Source organism: Mobula birostris, chromosome 12, assembly GCF_030028105.1.
Source record: "Mobula birostris isolate sMobBir1 chromosome 12, sMobBir1.hap1, whole genome shotgun sequence".
Taxonomy (NCBI): domain Eukaryota; kingdom Metazoa; phylum Chordata; class Chondrichthyes; order Myliobatiformes; family Myliobatidae; genus Mobula; species Mobula birostris.
This window is the reverse complement of record NC_092381.1, coordinates 7967571-7989514: the sequence shown is the minus strand read 5'-3', so window position 1 is coordinate 7989514 and position 21944 is coordinate 7967571. Positions and strand designations below refer to the sequence as shown.

The following is a 21944-nucleotide window of genomic DNA, read 5'->3' as shown; positions in this document are numbered from 1 at the left end:
CAGCTCCAATACATTATTCAAGTTTGTTGATGACACCGCTGTTGTGGGCCGAATCAAATGTGGTGATAAATCAGCAAACAGGAGAGAGATCGAAAATCTGTCTGAGTGGTGTCACAACAACAACCTCTCTCAATGTCCGAAAGACCAAGGAACTAAACATCGACTTCGAGGGAGGGAAACCAGAAGTCCATGAGCCAGTCCTCACTGGAGGATCAGAGTTAGAGAGGGTCAGCAACTTTAAATTCCTGGGTGATATTATTTCAGAGGTCCTGTCCTGGGTCCTGCATGTAAATGCAATTGCAAAGGAAGCACAGCACTGCCTCTGCTTCCTGAGGAGGCTGCAGAGATTCAGCATGACATTTAAAACTTCAACAAATTCTATAGATGTGTAGAGAGTATATTGACTGGCTGCACCACAACCTGGTATGGAAACGCCAATGTCTTTGACCAGAAAATTCAACAAGAAGTGGTGGATTTGGCCCAGTACATCACAGGTAAAGTCCTCACAACCACTGAGCACTTCTGCATGAAATATTGCTGTAGGAAAGCAACATCCATCCAGCCCAGCCCCAGGCCACGCTCTCTTCTCACTGCTGCCATCAGGAAGCAGGTACAGGAGCCTCAGGACCCACACCTCCAGCTTCAGGAGCACTTACTACCCCACACCATCAGGCTCCTGAACAAAAGGGGATAACTTCACTCACCCCATCATTAAATTGTTCCCACAACCAATGATCTCACTTTAAGGACTCTTCCTCTCATTATTTCATGTTCTCGATATTTAGTGCTATTTACTTATTTTTGTATTTACACAGTCTGTTGTCTCCTGCACTCTGGTTGATCTTTCATTGATAGTTACTAATCTATGCCCATAAGAAAGTGAATCTTAGGGTTGTATATGGTGTCATATATGTACTTTGATAATAAAATTTATTTTGAACTTTGAACTTATGTAGAGACACTCCTGCACCTATCATCACTTTATGTACATACATTACAATCAGTCTATGTATATGGGCTTATCCTACGGCTACACTTAATAGTTACTTGTACATTATGTTTAGAGGATTGCTTTTATCTTTGTATTTATTGTGTTTTTTATGCTTATTATGTTTTTTATCCTGCATCAGATCCAAGGTAACAAACATTTTGTTCTCCTTTACTCTTGCACCGAAGAATGACAGTAAACAATCCTGAATCTTGAATAAGTAAATCTGAATTTCATCCCAACACTCACCTCCAGAAGCCACGGTTTCAGCTTCCGATCTAAGATGATATCGAAGCCGAGCACCTCGAAGCAAACACTGCTACTGCCGGGGTGTTGTCCAGGCCGACACATCCGATAGGCATGCAGAACGTGGGGCTCTGCCACTATCAGGGTCTTCACCACGAGCTCCTAAGGTGAGGCAAAGGCTTCTGTTAGAGGAACTACCCGCCACAGACCTGGGAGCTCCGCAATGCCACAAGAGGCTGCAGGGGGATTGTACTGAAACCTACCAAATATTGAAAGGCCTAGATAGAGTAGATACGAAGAGAATGTTTCCTAAAGTCTAGAACCAGAGGACACAGCCTCCGAATAGAGGGATGTCCCTTTTAAATGGAGATGAGGAGGAAATTCTTTAGCCAGAAGTGGTGAGTCTGTGGAATTCATCACCACAGGTGGCTGTGGAGGCCAAGTCATTGAGTATACTTAAAGCAGAGGTTGATAGGTTACAGGGAGAAGGCAGGAGAATGGGGTTGAGAGGGATAATAAATCAGCCATGATGGAACAGCAGAACAGGCTCGATGGGCTGAATGTACTAATCCTGCTCTTATGTCTTATGGACTTATGGGTTGTAGACGCAACCAGCTCCATCGCCCGCACAACGGTCCCCAATATCATGGAGACCCAATGAGGCAGCATCCATCATTAAGGACCCTCACCATCCAGGTTGTACATTCTTCTCATTAAAACCAGCAGGGAGGAGATACAGGAGCCTGATGACACACACTCAATGTTTTAGGAACAGCTTCTTTCCCTCCACCATCAGATTTCAGAATGGATAATGAATCTTTGTAAACTACCTCTGTGAAACTGAAATATTCAGTCCTGATGAAGGGTCTCAGTCCAAAACATTTAATGTTTATTCCTTTCCATAGATGTTGCCTGAGCTGCTGAGTTTCTCCAGCATCATCGTCTGGCACGAAGAGACCGCTGCACAGGATCGGAAAAAGCTGCAGAAAGCTGCAGACTCAGCCAGCTCCATCATGGGCACCTGGCTCCTCAGCATCAAAGACATCCTCAAAAGGCGATGCCTCAGAGAGGCAGCACCTATCATTAAGGTCCCCCATCACCCAGGGCATGCCCTCTTCTCATTGCTGCTATCAGGGAGGAGGTACAGGAGCCTGAAGACACACACCCAACGATTCAGGAATGGCCTCTTCCCCTTTGTAATCAGATTTCTGAATGGACAATGATCCCATGAACACGACCCTGGTATTCCTTTTTTCATTTGAACTATTTGTTTTATAATTCATAGTAATTATTTATTTATTGGGATACAGTGCAGAATAAGCCCCTCACCCAGCAATACCCTGATTTAAGTAAAGTCATCCGTTAGTCTTGCAAGACCATGGATCTGCGCCTGGAAAGCCTTCACTCTGGGCAAGGTTATATGGAAGACCGGCAGTTGCCCATGCTGCAAGTCTCCCCTCTCCACGGCACAGATGTTGTCCAAGGGAAGGGCATTAGGACCCATACAGCTTGGCACCAGTGTCGTCACAGAGCAATGTGTGATTAAGTGCCTTGCTCAAGGACACTACACGCTGCCTCAGCTGAGGCTCAAACTAGCAACCTTCAGATCACTAGTCCAATGTCTTAACCACTTGGCCACATGCCCACACCTGATTTAACACTAGCCTAAACACAGGACAATTTACAATGATCAATTAACACCAACCGGTACGTCTTTGGACTGTGGGAGGAAACCGGAGCACCTGGAGGAAACCCACGTGGTCATGAAGAGAACATACAAACTCCTTACAGATAGCAGTGGGAATTGAATCCTGGGTTACCAGTCTGTAAAGCATTGTGCTAACCACCATGCCACCCTATTTTATGTCTCTCTACTGTACTGCTGGCACTAAACAACACAGTCCACGTGAACCTGATTCCGACTCGGACCTGGGCTGCCTTCCTGTTGTGGGATATCTGTCCCCTGAGGACTTCAAATAACAGTTAGAACTACACAGAGTAACACACACACACACACACACACACACACACACACACACACACACACAGAATGCTGGAGGAACTCAGCAGATCGGCTATCATTTATGGGCGGGGAGTACAGAGTCAACATTTCAGACCAAGACCCTTCATCAGGACGAGGCATAAAATGTTGACTGTTCATTCCCCTCCATAGGTGCCGCCTGACCTGCTGAGTTCCTCCACCATTGTGTGTGTGGTGCTCTGAGTGCCAGCGTCTGCAGAATACCAAGTGTTAGAACAGTTCAACACAGGAACTGACCCTTCTGACACAAAGTTGTGCCAAACTAGTTAAACCAGGAACTAAACGGCAAACTAGACTGCTAACTTCTGTCTCCACAATAATATCCCTCCATTCTCTGAACAGTCATGTCCCTTTCTGAGGGCCTCTTAGTCACTTCTAATGTATCTGCCTCCACCACCATCCCAGGCAGCACACTGCAGACACCCTCCACTCTGCGTAAATTCTTGCCTCACATATTTCCTTTGAACTTACTCCCTTCTCACCTTAACTGCATGCCCTCTGGTATTAGACATTTCTACCCTGGGGGAAAACATACTGGCTGTCTATTCTTGGGTCAGCATGTTGGACCCACTGACCACTGGAGTCAATGTGAAGGGAATACTGGCCACTGGGGCCAGTGTGTAAGGACCTCTGACCACTGGGATCAGGGTGTAGGTACACTGACCATTGGGGTCACATGTAAATAACACTGACCACTGGGGTGAGCATATAGAGAACATTGACCACTGGGGTTAATGGTCCCTACAAGGTGGGTCAAGCTCAGAACAACATTGATCTTACCTCACGACAGTGCCAGCTCGCGGGACCAGCTCCCATTCCCATTCCTACTATTATTTTTAACGATTAGTTTTATCTGTCATATGTATATCAAGACACAGAGTGAGACATGCCGTCTGGCTCAATAATCATTGGCTCAATACCTGTAAACCTGTTGACTCATCCTCAGCTCTATAATACTGGTTCCTATCCCCCTGCCATATTAGCTTAAACCACTCCCAACAGCTCCAGTAAACCTGCCCACAAGTATATCTGTCCCCCTTGGATTCAAGTGCAACCAACCCCTTTTGTACAGGTCCCACCTGCCCCAGAAGAGCTCCCAATTATCCAGAAATCCAAATCCCTGCCCCCTGCTCCAATTCTTCAGCCACGCACTCATCTACCACCTCAATCTTTTCCTTTCCTCACTGTCGTCTGACACAGGCAGGAATCCTGAGATTACTCCTCTTGAGGTCCTGCTTCTCAGCTCCCTTCCTAATTGCCTGTATTCTTTTTTTTTAAGACCTCCTCCCTTTTTCTACCCATGACTTCTGGCTGTACACCCTGTTCACAGCAGATAGTGAAGAAAGCTAATGGCATGTTGGCCTTCATAACAAGATTGGAGCTACTGGGCTTGTATGCACTGGAATTTAGAAGGATGAGAGGGGATCTGATTGAAACATATAAGATTACTAAGGGATTGGACAAGCTAGAGGCAGGAAACATGTTCTGGATGTTGGGGAAGTCCAGAACATAAGGGGTAGGCCATTTAGAACTGAGTTGAGGAAAAACTTTTTCACCCAGAGAGTTGTGGATCTGTGGAATGCTCTGCCTCAGAAGGCAGTGGAGGCCAATTCTCTGGATGCTTTCAAGAAAGAGTTAGATAGAGCTCTTAATGAAAGCAGAGTCAAGGGATATGGGGAGAAGGCAGGAACTGATTGTGGATGATCAGCCATGATCACAGTGAATGGCGGTGCTGGCTCGAAGGGCCGAATGGCCTACTCCTGCACCTATTGTCTATTGTCTCCCTTTTCAGGATATTGTGGACATGATCAGAAACATCATCGACTCCGATACCTGGGAGGGAAACTACCATCTGTGTTTCTTTATCGCATCCATAGAATCACCTATCTGTCCCCACTAACTACAGAGTCTCCTCTTACTACTGCCATCCTCTTCAATTCCCTATCCTTCTGAGCCACAAGACCAGACAGTGCCAGAGGCACTGTTGCTGTTACATCCCCCAGGAAAGTCATTCACCACACCCCACCCAACAGTACTCAAAACAGGGACCAGCCCCTGATCCCATTCCTACTATTATTTTCAATGATTAGTTTGATCTGTCACATGTACATCAAAACATACAGTGAGATGCATCATCTGTGTCAATAACCAGCACAGTTCAAGGGTGTGCTGGGGGCCGCCTGCAAAAGTCAGCAAAGATGTACAGTTAGGGTTAGCCCACAACCCGCTAACCCTAACTGTACATCTTTGGAACGTAGGCGGACACCAGAGCTTCCGGTGAAATGCGGTCTCGTGGAGAATGTACAAACTCATCACAGACAGCGCTGGAATTGAATGTGGATCGCTGATGCTGTAAAGCATTACGTTAATTGCTACGTGCCATTGCTGAAGGAAGCTCAGCGACTGACGATACTCACAGAGACGTCATTCCAAAACTTCACCACGTCGTAGTCATTGGCCCGGAGGAACTCGGTGAACCACCTGATGGACCTCTTGCTGCCTCGGTCAGCCTGCTCCGCCCGGCCAAAGTTCTCATTGTGCTTATTGACGGAATAGTTGGTCAAGTGCATGAACAACTGGCTCTGCAAAGAGTGGACGGAAAGGAAGGCCAGTTAGAACATGTCGAGAACCGTCACTCTGTCTACTATAGGAAGCAGGATCTCCCAGTAGACACCCATTTCAATTCAACTTCCCATTCCCATTCCAACAGGTCAGTGCATGGCCTCTTCTATTGCCATGATGAGGCCAAACTCAGGTTGGTGGAGCAACACCTCATATTCCATCTGTGTAGCCTCCAAGCTGACATGAACATCGATTTCTCCAAGTTACAATAATTTTTCCTCCCTCTCACTGCTCTCTTTTTCCATTCCCTAATCTGGCTTCCTTCTCACCCCTTCTCTTCTCCTCATCTGCCCATCACCTCCTCCTGGATTTCCCTCCTCCTTCCCTTTCTCCCATCCTACCAGATCCTCCTCTTCTGTAAGGTTCCTTCTTCTTTAGCCCTTTACCTTCTCCACCTATCCATGTTCACTCTCCAACCCACTCTATCTAGGCCTTCCAATATTTGATAGGCTACAATGATATCCACCCCCCCACCATTCTTCCAAACTCCAGTGAGTACAGGCCCTGAGCCATCAAACGGTCCTCATTCATTAATCCTTTGATTCCCAGGATCATTCTCTTGACCCTCCACTTGATCTTCTTCAATGCCAGCATGTCCTTTCTTGGATAAGAGGCCCAAAACTGCTCCCAATACTCAAATGTGGTCTGAAAGATGCCTCAGCATTGTGGGCTGAGACCCTTCATCTGGGGCCACAATTCACTCTGGCCACACACATACATAACGTGAACACAGACACTCCCTTTTCTCTTTCCCACTCCACCCCAACGCGCTTCCACATCAAGTTCAAGGTCAAGTTTATTGTCACTCAACTCACTCACGTATACTGCCCAGGTACACAACACAGTAACGATAACTCACACACACAACACAAAGCGTAATATTATCACAGATAAGTTAACAAATAATAAAATATATTCCAGAAGATTGACAATTAGCCTAAGATGCATTTATGTCACAGTTTAAAAAGTAAACAGAATAAGTCTACTGGTGCTTCATACGGGATGAGACCCGGGAGGTGGCAGAGAGTTCAGTGTTCTCATAGCCTGGGGGAAGAATCTGTTTCCTATCCTAACTGTCCTTGTCCTAATGCTACGATACCTTCGGCCTGATGGTAGGGGGTCAAAGAGATTGTGGGAGGGGTCATTGACCCTGGGTATGCAGCACTCCTGATAAGTATCTCAGATGGGTGGAAAAGAGACCTCGATGATCCTCCCAGCCGTCCTCGCAATTCTTTGCAGGGACTTGCAATCAGATGCTGTGCAATACCACTATTGGCACCGCAATGTACTGTAATGCAACTATTTGAATGTGCAGCCTCGTCTAATGCAACTGATAGCCTTAAGGTATATGAGGACATTGACAGGATTTGAAGGACTAGGTTTTAGGGAGAGGTTGGTCAAGCCAGGACTTTAATGCTTAGAATCTGAGTAGTAGTGTTATACAGGTCTATAAAATCAGCAGAAGCATAGGTAGGGTGAATGCACGCAGTCTTTTCCACAGGTCAGCAGAATCAAGAACCAGAGGGCATAGGACAGCGGACCCCTTGGTTAATGGTAGGGGTCCATGGCATAAAAAAGCTTGGGAACCCCAGGCCTAGGATTAAGTGAGAGGAGAAATATTTGATAGGATCTTGGTGGCAAATACATGGAATAATCTTCCAGAAGAAGTTAATGAAGCAGATAAAATAACAACATTTAATAGACATTAGGTCAGATACACAGATAGGGGAGGTTTAAGCAAGGATATAATGTTGAGGCTGTATAAGGCACCTGTGAGGCCTCGCTTGCAGTATTGAGAGCAGTTTTGGGCCGCTTATCTAAGAAAGAATGTGCTGGCATTGGAGAGGGTCCAAAGGAAGTTCACGAGAATGATCCCAGGAATGAAAGGGTTAACATATGAGGAGCATTTGATGGCTCTGGGCCCGTACTTGCTGAAAGTCATAAAAATGAGGGGCATCTCATTGAAACCTATTGAATTTGAAAGGCCTTGATAGAGTGGATGTGGAGAAGATGTTTCCTGTGATGGAGGAGTCTAAGACCAGAGGACACAGCCTCAGAATAGAGGGACATCCCTTTAGAATGGAGATGAGGATGAATTTTTTTGGCCAGAGAGTGGTAAACTGTGAAATGTGTTACTACAAGCAGCTGTGGAGGCCAAGTCATTTAAGGCAGAGGTTGATAGATTCTTGATTGGTCAGGGCATGACAGGATACAGGGGTATGACAGGAGATTGAGGCTGAGAGGGTAAATGTATCAGCCATGATGAAATCATGGAGCAGATTTAATGGGCAAAATATATCTTATGATTTTATGGTCGTATGATTTAGAGGGATATGGGCCAAATGCAAGCAAATAGTTTAGAAAAGTACCTTGGTCAGGATAGATGAATTAGGCTGAAAAACCTGTTTGCAAAGGGCATTTTTCTATTAAGAGTGTGACCAAAACCGAACATCATACTCCAAGGGCAACCGCACCATGCTTCCCATCTCTGCCTCTCATAATGTTACACACTTCTATAGCAGGTCCTCCCTCATTCTCCTACGTTCAAAAGAATAAAGACTTAGCCAGACCAACCGTTCCCTACAATTCAGGCCCCCTAATCCTGGCAACATCCTCGGAAATCTCTTCTGCACACTTTCCAGTTTAACCATGTCTTACAGGTGCTCAAACCGGTACACAGTGCTCCAAGTGGGGCCTCATTAGCAACTTGTACAACTGCAATATTACCTTCCAACTTCCATATTCAGTATCCTGACTGATGAAGGCCACTGCTCCAAAAGCATTCTTCACCACCCTGTCTGTCTGTGACTCCATTTTCAGTGAACTATTTGCTTGTACTCCAAGGTCCATCTGCTGTACAAGACTCCTCAGCAGCCTACTGTTCGCTATGAAAGTCCTGCCTTGACTTGACCGTCCAAAATGCATCGCTTCTCACTTATCTAGATTAAACTCTTTTGCCGTTCCTCAGCGCCTTTATCCAGCTGATCAAGGTCTCATTGCGATTCTTGATAACTTCCATCTGCACTAAAATGTACAAAGTCCATCACGGGTAAAGCCCTTCCCACCATTGAGCACATCTACATGGAGCACTGTCGCAGGAAAGAGCATCCATCATCAAAGCCCCCCACCACTCGGGTCAGGCTTTCTTCTCGCTGCTGCCATCAGGAAGAAGGTATGGGAGCCTCAGGAGACACACCACCAGATTCAAGAACAGTTGTTATCCCTTAACCATCGAGCTCCTAAACCGGAGGGGATAACTTCATTCAACTACACTTGCCACATCACTGAACTGTTCCCACAACCAATGGACTCACTTGTCAATGATTCTTCAACTCATGTTCTCGATATTTAATGCTTTCTTATTTATTATAATTAATTTTTCCTTTTTCCCTTTCCTTTTTGCAATTGCACTGTTTGTTAGCTTTTGCCCACTGGTTGTTCACCCTGTTGGTGTGGTGCTTTATTGATTCTATCATGGTTATTGGATTTATTGAGAATGTTCACAAGGAAATGGTAACATACACGTACTCCGATAATACACTTATTTTGAACTTTGAAACTGAAAGTGGATTTCAAAAGAAAAACAAAGTGCTGGAGGAACTCAATGGCCCAAGGGATCTTAGGGTTCGAGTCCACAGCAAATAGAAAGAGGCAACACAAGCAGATGGGTGGTAAAGGAGGTCTATGTCATCCTTGCCTTCATCGGATGGAGCAGAGATTATAAGAGACAGGAAGTTACATTGCAGCTGGATAAAATGCTGGTTCGGCTATACTTGGGCCATTGTGCAAAATTCTGGTCGCCCTATCATTGGAGCATTGTAGAGGGTTTGGAGTGGGTGCAGAAGAGGTTCACCAGCAGGCCGCCTGCATGAGGGCAAGTGCTGTAAGGAGAGACTGGACAGCCTCAGGCTGTTTTCTCTGGCGTGGTGGAGGCTCACAGGGGAGCTGACAGAAGTTTGTAAGATTAAGATTGAATAGGTTAGATCTTTATTCCTGAAAGGTAGAAGATTGAGGGGAGATTTGATAGAGGTATATAAAATTATGAGGGGTATACACAGGGTAAATGCAAGCAAGATTTTTCCACTGAGGTTGGGTGGGACTACAACTAGAGGTCATAGGTTAAGGATGAAAGGTGAAAAGTTTAAGGGGAACATGAGGGGAAACTTCTTCGCTCAGAGTGTGGTGAGAGTGTGGAACAAGCTGCCAGCGCAAGTGGTGCATGCGAGCTTGATTTCAACATTGAGAAGCTTGGATAGGTACATGGACGGTAGGGGTATGGAGAGCTATTGTCCCAGTGTATATTGATGGGAGTAGGCAGTTTAAATAGATGGGATGGACTAGATGGGCCAAAAGGCCTGTTTCTGTGCTGTAGTGATCTATAACTCTATGACTCATTTTTTAAAGATTTTATTTAATTGAGATAGAGCAACGCCCGGCAATCCCCAGATATTAATCTAGCCTAATCACGGGCAATTTACAATGACCAATTAACCTACTAACCAGTACATGCTTGGACTGTGCGAGGAATCTCGAGCACCCGGAGGAAAGCTACGGGGTCACAAGAAGGACGTTCAAACTCCTTACTGGCAGTGATGGGAATTGAACCCCCATTGCTGGCACTGTAAAGTGTTGTGCTAACCACTATGTTACCGTGCCACCTCATGAGGGACAGTATCTTTTTCCCCAGGATCAATGTCAGAGGTCATGAATGTAAGCTGATAGGAGAAACTTTTAAAGGAGATGTGCAGGGCAATTTTTTTTTAATTACAGAGTGGCGGGTGCCTGGAGCAGACTGCAGGAGCGGTGGCAGAAACAGACATGAGAGTGGTATTTAAGAGATATTCGGACAAGCAAATAATTATGCAAGGAATGAAGGTAAGAGAAGGAGCAGGAGAGGGGAAGAGGGGGAGGGGGGAGAGAGGGAGAGAGGGGGAGAGGGGAGAGAGGGGGAGAGAGGGGGAGAGAGGGGGAGAGAGGGGGAGAGAGGGGGAGAGAGGGGGAGAGAGGGGGAGAGAGGGGGAGAGAGAGGGGGAGAGAGGGGGAGAGGGGGAGAGGGGGAGAGGGGGAGAGGGGGAGAGGGGGAGGGGGGAGAGGGGGAGAGGGGGAGAGGGGGAGAGGGGGAGAGGGGGAGAGGGGGGGAAGAAGGATACTGATCATGAGCAGGCAGAAGAAATTGCAGTAGTTAAATTTAACATCATGCCCAGCAGAGACATGATGGGCTGAAGGACCTGTTCCTGTGCTGGTCTGTGCACAATGTCCTCTGCGTCAGCAGCAAGTGAATGGAATTGTGGGTGTAGTGGGTTGAGACCCTGCATTAGGGCATTGTTCGTTTGGTCTGACCGCACGTTGGAGGGCGAAGCTCTGAAAATCTTCATATAGGACCTGGAAAAACCACAGACGAAGAAGATCGGCAGGTGGAATTTAATTCAGTCAAATGTGTGGTGTTGCACTTTGAGAATGAAGATGGAATTTAACTCAGTCAAGTGTGCGGTGTTGCACTTTGAGAGGACCAACCAGGGTAGGACTTAGACGGTGAGTGTTGGGGGACTGAGGAGTGTGGTGGAACAGAGGGATCTGGAAATACAGATCCATAATTCCTCGAAAGTGGCGTCACAGGTGAGATAGGGTAAAGAGTGTCATGTCATATGGCATGGGTGATCGTGCTGTTTTATGACCTTGATTGTTCTTGCCAAATTTTTCAACAGAAGTGGTTTGCCTTCTTTTGGGAAGCGTCTTTACAAGACGGGTGACCCCAGCCATTATCAACACTCTACAGAGATTGTCTGCCTGATGTCAGTGGTCGCAAAACCAGTATTTGTAATATGCACCAGCTGCTCACACAACCATCCACCACCTGCTCCAATGGCTTCGTGTGACCCTGATCGGGGGGCTAAGCAGATGCTACACCTTGCCCAAGGGTGAGCTGCAGGCTAGTGGAGGGAAGGAGCACCTTACACCTCCTTTGGTAGAGACATCTTCACCCCACCACCCACATATTGTATTAGGGAATCACTTAATAGTCTTCTCACCCCGCCTCCTGCTTTGGCACATTGGCTTTCGTAAATCAAGGTGTTGAGTACTGAGCCAACGGGCCTGTTTATGTGCTGCAGTTCTCTATGACACAATCACTATAAACACAAGAGTTTCTACAGATGCTGGAACTCCAGGGCAAGAGACTCAAAATGCTGGAGGAACTCAGCAGGTCAGGCAGCATCTATGAAAATGAATAAACAGTCACTCTGTTTTGGGGTGAGACCCTTCAGGATGAAGGGTCCAGATAGGGGTCTCAGCCTCTCCACAGATGCTGCCTCACCGGCTGAGTTCTTCCAGCATTTTGTGTGCGTGCGTTGCCACAGACCAAGAGCTTAGAACTGTGATCAGCTGAATTGCCTCGTTCTTGTGCCTTAGAAGTCTATGATTCCATTTCAAAACAAATGATATGGGATCTTTTACATCTATCCGTGTTAGCAAGCAGGTGGGGCCTCTGTAATATCTCAGTTGAAAGTCTTCACCCCAGTCATGAAACATTCCCTCGGTACAGGACCAGAATGTTGGCTTGAGTTAGTGAGTAAGTCTGGATCAATGGTAGTGTAGCAGTTAGAGTATCGCTTTACAGTGCAAATACTTGCATGCTGCCCCAGAACAATCCTTGCTAATTCTATTTGACACAAATGACACATTTCACTGAAAGTTTTAGAGGGGGAGGAGTGTGGCCTACTCATCTATGGTTTAAAACACACAACATAAGCAGAGCTAGTTTTGAAAGTCTGGGTCCAAGGTACAATGGTGTGTGTTGCAATTAACCTGTTAATTAGTTCCAGAACAAGAGGCAAGTGTGTAACTGGGAGCCATCTGGTTTTGTAAGAACATAAGATGATTATCACTGCCTGGTATGGTGACTCCAGTGCACAGGAACATGGAAAAAAAAACTTCAGAGAGTTGCAAGCTCAGCCAGCTCTAGCCTCCCCGTGGGTGAGGACATTTTCAAAAGGTGATGCCTCAAAAAGACACAATCCATCATTAATGACCCACACCCTCCTCTCATTACTACCATCAGTAATGCTGAGTTCCTCCAGCTTTTTGTTTGTATTGCTCAGGAGATACAGGAGCCAATGATCCAGGCAACACACACAAAATGCTGGAGGAACTCAGCAGACCAGGCAGCATCTATGGAAAAGAGTAAACAATCGATGTTTCGGGCCGAGACCCTTTGGCAGGACTCAAAGGTTCAGGAACAGCTTCTGCCCCTCCAGCATCAGATCTCTGAATGGACATTGAATCCATGAACGTTACCTCAATATTCCTCTTTTGTCTAATTTAATATATCCTTTTATTGTAACTTGCAGTATTTTTTGTGTATTGCACTGTGCTGCTGCCACAAAACAAGAAATTTTACAACATAGGTCAGTGATAATAAACCTGATTCTGAATCAGAGATGCACTCTCCCCTAGACTGACGGCTTCAACCATGCCCTGCTGAATTTGCCACACAAACAATAACCTCTTACTCAATGTCAGCAAGACCAAGGAGCTCATTATTGACTTCAGGAGGAGGCAAACGGAGGTCCATGAGGTCCTCATTGGGGGATCAGTGTGGAGAGGGGTCAGCAACTTTAAATTCCAAGGTGTTATCATTTCAGAAGACCTGTCCTGGGCCCAACATGTAAGTGCAATTACGAAGAAAGCACTGCAGCACCCCTTCTTCCTTAGGAGTTTGCAAAGATCTGGCATGAAATCTAAAACTTTGACAAGCTTCCATAGATGTGCAGTAGAGAGTATATTGACTGGTTGCATCACAGCCTGGTATGGAAACACCAATGCCTTTGAATGGAAAATCCTACACAAAGCAGTGGACACAGCCCAGTCTACCACAGGTGATGCCCTCCCCACCATTGAGCACATCTACATGGAGTGTTGACAAGGAAATCGCAATGTAATGATGCAGCTCTATAAAACTCTGGTTAGGCCACACTTGAAGTACTGTGTCCAGTTCTGGTCGCCTCACTATAGGAAGGATGTGGAAGCATTGGAAAGGGTACAGAGGAGATTTACCAGGATGCTGCCTGGTTTAGAGAGTATGCATTATGATCAGAGATTAAGGGAGCTAGGGCTTTACTCTTTGGAGAGAAGGAGGATGAGAGGAGACATGATAGAGGTGTACAAGATAATAAGAGGAACAGATAGAGTGGATAGCCAGCGCCTCTTCCCCAGGGCACCACTGCTCAATACAAGAGGACATGGCTTTAAGGTAAGGGGTGGGAAGTTCAGGGGGGATATTAGAGGAAGGTTTTTTACTCAGAGAGTGGTTGGTGCGTGGAATGCACTGCCTGAGTCAGTGGTGGAGGCAGATACACTCGTGAAGTTTAAGAGACTACTAGACAGGTATATGGAGGAATTTATGGTGGGGGGTTATATGGGAGGCAGGGTTTGAGGGTCGGCACAATGTTGTGGGCCGAAGGGCCTGTAATGTGCTGTACTATTCTATGTACTATTCTATGTCCCATGTTAGGGACCCGCACCACTTCATGCTCTCTTCTCACTGCTACCATCAAGAAGGAGCCACAGGAGCCTCATGACTCACACCACCAAGTTCAGAATCAGAATCAGGTTTAATATCACTGCATATGTCGTGAAATCTGTTAACTTTGCAGCAGCAGTACAATGTAATACATGATAAATATAGAAAAAAACTGGATTACAGTAAGTATGTATATTAAATAGTTAAATTAGAATAAGTAGTGCAAAAACAGAAATTTAAAAAGTAGTGAGGTGGTGTTCATGGGTTCAATGTCTATTTAGAAACCGGACAGCAGAGGGGAAGAATCTGTTCCTGATTCATTGAGTGCCTTCAGGCTCCTGTACCTTCTTCCTGATGGTAACAATGAGAAGAGGGCATATGCTGGGTGATGGGGGTATTTAATGATGAATGCTACCTTCCTGAGTCACCATCCCTTGAAGATGTCTCGGATACAGCGGAGGCTAGTGCCCATAATGGGGTCAGGGTCCAGTGGCATAGAGTTGGTAAAGCGAACTGAACTGATCTGGTGAATAAAAAGCTTCAGGAGGAGGAAACCAGAGGTCCATGAGGCAGTTCTCATCAGAGGATCAGAGGTGGAGTGAGTCTGCAACTTTATATTCCTCAGTGGGATCATTGCAGAGGATCTGTCCTGCGCCCAGCATTCAAGTACAATAATGAAGAAAACATGGCAGTGCCTCTATTTCCTTCGCAGTTTGCAAAGATTCAGCATGACATCTAAAACTTTGACAAACTTCTATAGATGTGTTAGTGGAGAGTGTATTGACTGGCTGCATCAAAGCCTAGTGTGGCAACACCAGTGCCTTTAATAGAAAATCCTACAAAAATTAGTGGATATGGCCCCACGCATCTACTCGGAATGTTCTCACAAGAAAGCAGTATCCGTGATCAGGGACGCCCACCACTCAAGGGTTATAGACTACCTGTTGGGTGGAAGTGACTGATAGAGGCAGATGCCAAGTTTTTAAGCTCACCAGTGGGAGGTGGTGCGTTAGCACTGCTGGCCCACCACCTCGAGGGAGTCTTGATCATAAGCGGGCCGAAACTCCTGAAGACAGGTGGCAGATCAACTGATGATCCCACTGGTGATAGCACAGGACAGTTAACATCTTAGTCCACGTTTATTTTGTAACTCTAGCTAGGAGGGCGCTTTTGTTTAAATGGAAAGATGTTTCTCCTCCTACTCATGCTCAATGGTTATGCGACGTTATGTCATGCTTAGATTTAGAGAAGATTCGTTGTTCAATTTCTGAATTTCATCAAGACTTTCAAACATCATGGGGACCCTTTCTGAACTATTTTCAAAACTTTCAAAACCCTCAATTCATTGTTTAAATTTAGATGTTGGCTATTATTAATTTTTATTATATGAGAAGGTATTTTACCTTTTTTTCTCCTTAATTAAACAGCTTCGGTCTTGGTAGGGGTTAGACTCTTTTTTTGTAATAAATTAGTATATTTCAATATAACTTTGACTAACCTACATGAATATGGGGTAATGAGATTGTTATTATGAATAGATATAATGTAATTGGTAGGTTTTTTTTGACCTTTTATATGTACTTCCTTGTACTCTGTATTCTTCTATGTAGAAACTAATAGAAATATTGAAAGAAAAATTCTCCAGCTGGTTACCTTTCCCACCCACCTGGTATCACCTCTCACCTTCAGGCCTGTCTCCCTTCCCCTCCCCCCACCTTTTTCTATTCTGGAATCTTCCCCCTTCCATTCCAGTCCTGATGAAGGGTCTTGGCCCAAAACATCGACTATCCATTTTTTTCCATAGCTGCTGCCTGACCTGCTGAGCTCCCTCACCATTTTGCGTGTGTTGCTCTGGATTCCCAGAATCTGCAGAATATCTTCTGTTTATAATAAATTAATTTACCAATTATTTCCCAATTTTCTGATTTTTTTTTTCAGATTCTCAGCAGCTACAATAGCTTGCTTCAGGACATTAAACTTTACCAAAATGCTCAAGTCAGAATCACCTTACCAGGTTGGCATCAGTGGGTGTGTGGTACTTCTCCGTGCCCATTCGTACCAACCCATCGTTGTACAAAAATATCCGCAAGGGGTCGCAAGAGGTCACCAGGATGTAGATGCGGAGGTCAAACTTGTAACCTTCCAGGAGGAATGGCTTGTCCAGGTACTCTTGCACAATCAAGTGCTCATGGGCCTGTAGTTTATCCCCGTTCCTTATCAACGAGATTCTGCAGCAGAAATAGTGACACTAGGAGTCACAGGGTAGGTTTAGTTAACAACATCACTGCCACTCCATTGACCTGAATAAAAGCTGCAAGACCACAGGACAGGAGCAGAATTAGGCCATTCAACCCATCAAGAATATCTTTAGCCGGAATGGTGAATCTGTGAAATTCGTTGTCACAGGTGGCTGTGGAGGGCAAGTCATTGGGTATACTTAAGGCAGAGGTTGATAGGTTCTTTGTTGGTCAGGGCATGAAGGGATACGGCGAGAAGGCAGGAGACTGGGGCTGAGAGGGAAAATGAACCAGCCATGATGAAACGCCGGAGCAAATTCAATGAGCCAAATGGCCTAATTCTGCTCCTATATCTTATGGTCATTTCAGATATTTCTCTGTACTAAAGGCACAGTAGCGTAGTAGTTAGTTATCAATTTACAATGCCAGTGATTGAGGTGCGAATCCCAGCACTGTCTATATGGAGTTCGCACATTCTCCCCATGACTGCGTGGCTTTCCTTTAAGAGCTCTGGTTTCCTCCCACGTTCCATAGACACATGGGTTAGGGTAGTGAGTTGTGGGCAAGCTATGTTGGCACCAGTAGTGTGTTGACACTTGCACGCTGCTCTCAGCACAATCCTCAGACTGTGTTGGTCGTTGATGTGAATGACCCATTTCAATGTATGCTTTGATGTTTTGATGTACATGTGACTAATAAAGATAATCTTAACCTTTACACTGATCTACTGCTAGACTGACCTTTTTTTTAAGGTAAGCTTTCTTGAAGCTTTGCAATATTACTTCTAATGTTATTTAATCTCCCGAGCCTTCTGCTGCCCAGTAACTGAATGTTACATTTTTTCTCCTGTCTGTTTCCCTATAATATTCATTATCCCCTATGGTTCAACGCTGACTCATTTATTTTTTATTCAGAGACACAGTGCAAAATAAGCCCTTCTGGCCCTTCGAGCTGCACTGCCCAGCAACCCCTGATGTCCCCAATTTAACCCCAACCTAATCACGGGACAGTTTACAATGACCAATTAAACTACCCAGTACGTCTTTGGACTGTGGAAGGAAACTGGAACACCCGGAGAAAACCCACACGTTCCACGGGGAGGACGTAGAGAGACTCCTTACAAGTCTGATGATGGATCACTGCCTTGAAATGTCGGTATTGGTTAGTGCCTACCATCACAAAAGGCAGATTATTCCAGTAGCTACACAATTCAATTTGACTTCCCATTCTGATATGTCCATCCATGGGCGCCTCCACTGCAACTATGAGGCCAAACTTGTTTGGAGGAGCAACACCTCATACTCTGTCTGGGTAGCCCCCAACCCAATAGCACGAACATCAATTTCTTCAACTTCTGGTAACCTTCCACACCTTCCATCTCTCCTTTTCCGTTCTCCATTCTGGTTACCCTTCTCTTCTCCTCACCTACCATCACCTCTCTCTAGTTCCTCCCCTCTTTCCCTCTCTCCCATGGTCCACTATCCTCGCCAATCAGATTCCTTCTTCTTCACCCCTTTACCTCTTCCACCTATCACCTCCCAGCTTCTTACTTCATCCCCCCATCCCCCACACACCCACCTTCCCCCTCACCTGGTCTCACTTATCACCTTCTCTCTTGTACGCCTTCCCCTCCCCCCACCTTCATATTTGAGCTTCTGTCCCCTTCCTTTCCCATCCTGATGAAGGGCCTTGCCCCAAAAATCAACTGTTTTTCCTCTCCATAGATGTTGCCTGAATTGCTGAGTTCCTCCAGCACTTTGTGTGTGTTGCTCTGGGTTTCCAGTATGTCTCCAAGTCAGAACTAATTTGGCAATCATAAGACTATAAGACATAGGAGCCGAATTAGCCCATCTAGCCTGCTCCACCATTCCATCATGGCCAATTTATTATCCCTCCCAACCCCATTCTCCTGTCTTCTCCCCATAACCTTTGACATGATTGCTAATTAAGGAACTATCAACTGCCGCTTTAAATATACCCAATGATTTGGTCTCCACAGCCGTCTGTGGCAATGAATTCCACAGACTAAAGAAATTTCTCTTCACCTCTGTTCTAAAGGGACGTACTTCTATTCTGAGTCTGGTCCTGTGCCCCCCCCCCCCTACAGGAAACATCCTCTCACATCTATTCTGTCTAGGCCTTTCAATACCTGGTAAGTTTCAATGAGATTCTCTCTTCTCACCTCCCCCTACCATAATTCTTCTAAACTCCAACGAGTACCGGCCCAGAGCCATCAAATGTTCCTCATACAATAAACACAAAATAATCTGCAGATGCTGGGATCAAAGCAACACTCACAGTACGCTGGAGGAACTCGGCAGGTCGGGCAGCATCAGTGGAAACGATGAGTCGATGTTTCGGGCCGGAACCCTTCGTCAGGACTGTAGGGGGAAATCCGGCCCGAAACGTCGACTCGTCGTTTCCACTGATGCTGCCCGGCCTGCTGAGCTCTTCCTCATACAGTAACCCAGTCATTCCCAGAATCATCCTTGTGAACCTCCCCTGGACTGTCCAACGCCAGCACATCCTTTCTTAGATAAGGGGCCCAAAACTGCCCACAATGCTTCAAGAGCGCAGATTAACTCGCTGCAAAGATTGATTAGCTTTGGAGATGGAAAACCTGGTTTGACAGCTCTCAGTCAAAGGCACACAGGATGTGCATTTGGCTATAAGTAGCAAGTGACACAGACCCTACTCAGCTCCGTGCCATTCAGATCCCTGAAATTAAGGAGATGTTCAACGCCCAGCGAGTGGGTCCAGTGATTGCTCCCACCGCCTCTCTCCAGATGGCTGTTCAGTGGGACATTTACAGCAGCAGAGACAGACAACATCAGACAGCATGCCCAAAACTTCCACACACAATATTCCCTCGTTCCTTCACAGTATCCCCACATGGAGGCTGAGGCTAATAAAACAGCTAATAAATAATTTAGAAAGTGCGATCTGCAGCTGAATAGACAGTACCTGGAGAACTCTTAGAGATTTTAATTTTGCAGACGCAGAGTAAAGAACCAGCTTTGTAGAAAATCACCACTGAACCCTCTGCCCTGTGTCATCTGCCGCTGTCTTATCGTCTTAATTCAGCCTCGCTTCATTAAAAAGCTGGCTTGATGCAAATTCAAATCCCGCAACTAAGGCACCTCAGTTGATTCATTTCTGTATCAATGATCTGGATGACAATGTGGTAAACTGGATCAGCAAGTTTTTCAGATGACAACAAGATTGGGGGTGTAGAGGACATCGAGGCAGACTATCAAAGCCTGCAGCAGGATCTGGACCTGTTGGAAAAATGGGTTGAAAAATGGGAGATGCAATTTAATGCAGACAGGTGTGAGGTGTTGCACTTTGGGAGGACAAACCAAGGTAGGTTTTACATAGTGAGTGGTAGGGCACTGAGGAGTGTGGTAGAAGAGAGAGATTGGGGAATACAGATCCATAATTCCTTGAAAGTGGGATCACATGTTGATAGGTTTGCACAAAGAAATTTTGGCACATTGACCTTCATAAATCATAAGACCATAAGGCATAAGAGCAGAATTAGACCATTTGGCCCATCAAGTCTGCTCTGCCATTCAATCATGGTTGATCTTGTTTTTCATCTTTCCTCAGCCCCACTCCCTGGCCTTCTCCCCATAACCTTTGATGCCATGTCCAATCAAGAACCTATCAATCTCTGCCTTAAATAAACCCAACAATCTGCCCTCCACAGCTGCCTGTGGTAACAAATTCCACAAATTCACCACCCTCTGGCTAAAGAAATTTCTCTGAATCTCTGTTTCAAATGGACACTCCTCTATCTTATGGCTGTGCCCTCTTGTCCTAGACTCCCCCATCATGGGAAACATCCTTTCCACATCTACCATGTCTGGGCCTTTCAACATTTTGATAGGTTTCAATGAGATTCCCCCCTCATCCTTCTAAATTCCAGCGAGTACAGACCAGAGATATCAAACATCAGGAGCCTGAGAGGGAAGTTTTTCACTCAGAGGGTGATGAGAATGGCAACGATCCATCAGCAGAAGTGATGGATGTGGATACAATTTCAACATTTGAGGGAGGTTTTTGGATAGGTACATGAATGGGAGGGGAATGACAATATTGAGATAAGCAACTTCACTCTGTCTGCCACAAAAGGCAGGACCTCCCAGTGGCCACTCATTTCAATTCCACTTCCCAATCCCATTCCCATTTTGCCATGCCTGTCCATGGCCTCCTCTACTGCCAGGATGAGACCAGACTCACATTGGAAGGGCAAGAACTCATATTCTGAGTAGCCTCCAACCTGATGACACATTTAAATATTAAAAGTTAGCTTTATTTGTCACATCAAAACAGAGTAAAATGTGTTGTTGATGTCAAATCAAATCAGCGAGGATGTGTTGGGTAGCCGACAAATGTTACATCCTTTCCAGGGCCAGCCATCGCCGACTGGGATTCATTTCCATCTGCTGTCTGTAAGGAATTTGTTCTCCCAGTGACCGCGTGGGTTTCCTCCGGATGCTCCGGTTTCCTCCCACAGTCCATAAGACGTACAGGTCAGTAAATTGCAGGCATGCTATGTTGGAGTCAGAAGCCTGGTGAAGCTTGCGGGTTGCCACCCCCAGCACGTATTCAGGCAGTGTTGGTCATTGACGCAAATGACACTTCACTGTATGTTCTGATGTAAATGTGACCCATAAAGCTAATCTTTAAAATTTGGGCCCCAGGTAGTCCTTCCCAGTGAGGCAGCACTTCACCTGTGGATCTGTTGGGGTCACCTCTTGTATCCAGTGCTCCCACAGCAGCCTCCTCTACATTGGCGAGACCCAACTTAAGTTGGGGGACTGCTTTCATGAGGACCTCTGCTCCATCCACCAAAAGTGGAATTTCCAGTCATCAGCCATTTTAATTCCTATCCCCCACTCCTGTTCCAATATGTCGGTCCACAGCCTCTTTTGCCACGATGAGGGCACTCTCAGGGTGAAGGAGCAACACCTCATATTCTGTCTAGGTAGCTTCCAACCTGATGGCATGAACATCAATTTCTCCTTCTGGTAATTTTTTCCCTCTCTCTTCCCTCTTCTATTCCCCACTCTGACCTTTTATCTCTTCTCCTCACCTCCCTATCACCACCCCCGGATCCCCTCTTCCTTCACTTTCTCCCATGGTTCGCTCTCCTCTCCGATCAGACTCCTTCTTCTCCACCCACCTGGCTTCACCTGTCACTTTCTAGCTTGTCCTCCTCCCCCACCTTCTTGTTCTGGTATCTTCCCTGTTCCTTTCCAGTCCTGAAGAAGAGTCTCGGCCCAAAAC

General features: G+C 45.9%; 1 protein-coding gene across 1 annotated transcript in view; it reads right to left on the bottom strand.

Annotated features, from left to right (window-relative positions):
• The window catches only part of ttll7 (tubulin tyrosine ligase-like family, member 7), a 214661-nt gene that overhangs the window by 88604 nt on the left and 104113 nt on the right, over positions 1-21944 (bottom strand). Inside the window, exons 7-9 of the mRNA XM_072274584.1 lie at positions 16427-16643; positions 5693-5857; positions 1238-1396 (exon numbers count right to left, since the gene is read on the bottom strand). Coding sequence (XP_072130685.1) covers positions 1238-1396; positions 5693-5857; positions 16427-16643 — 541 coding nt within the window. The remainder of the gene's footprint in view (positions 1-1237; positions 1397-5692; positions 5858-16426; positions 16644-21944) is intronic.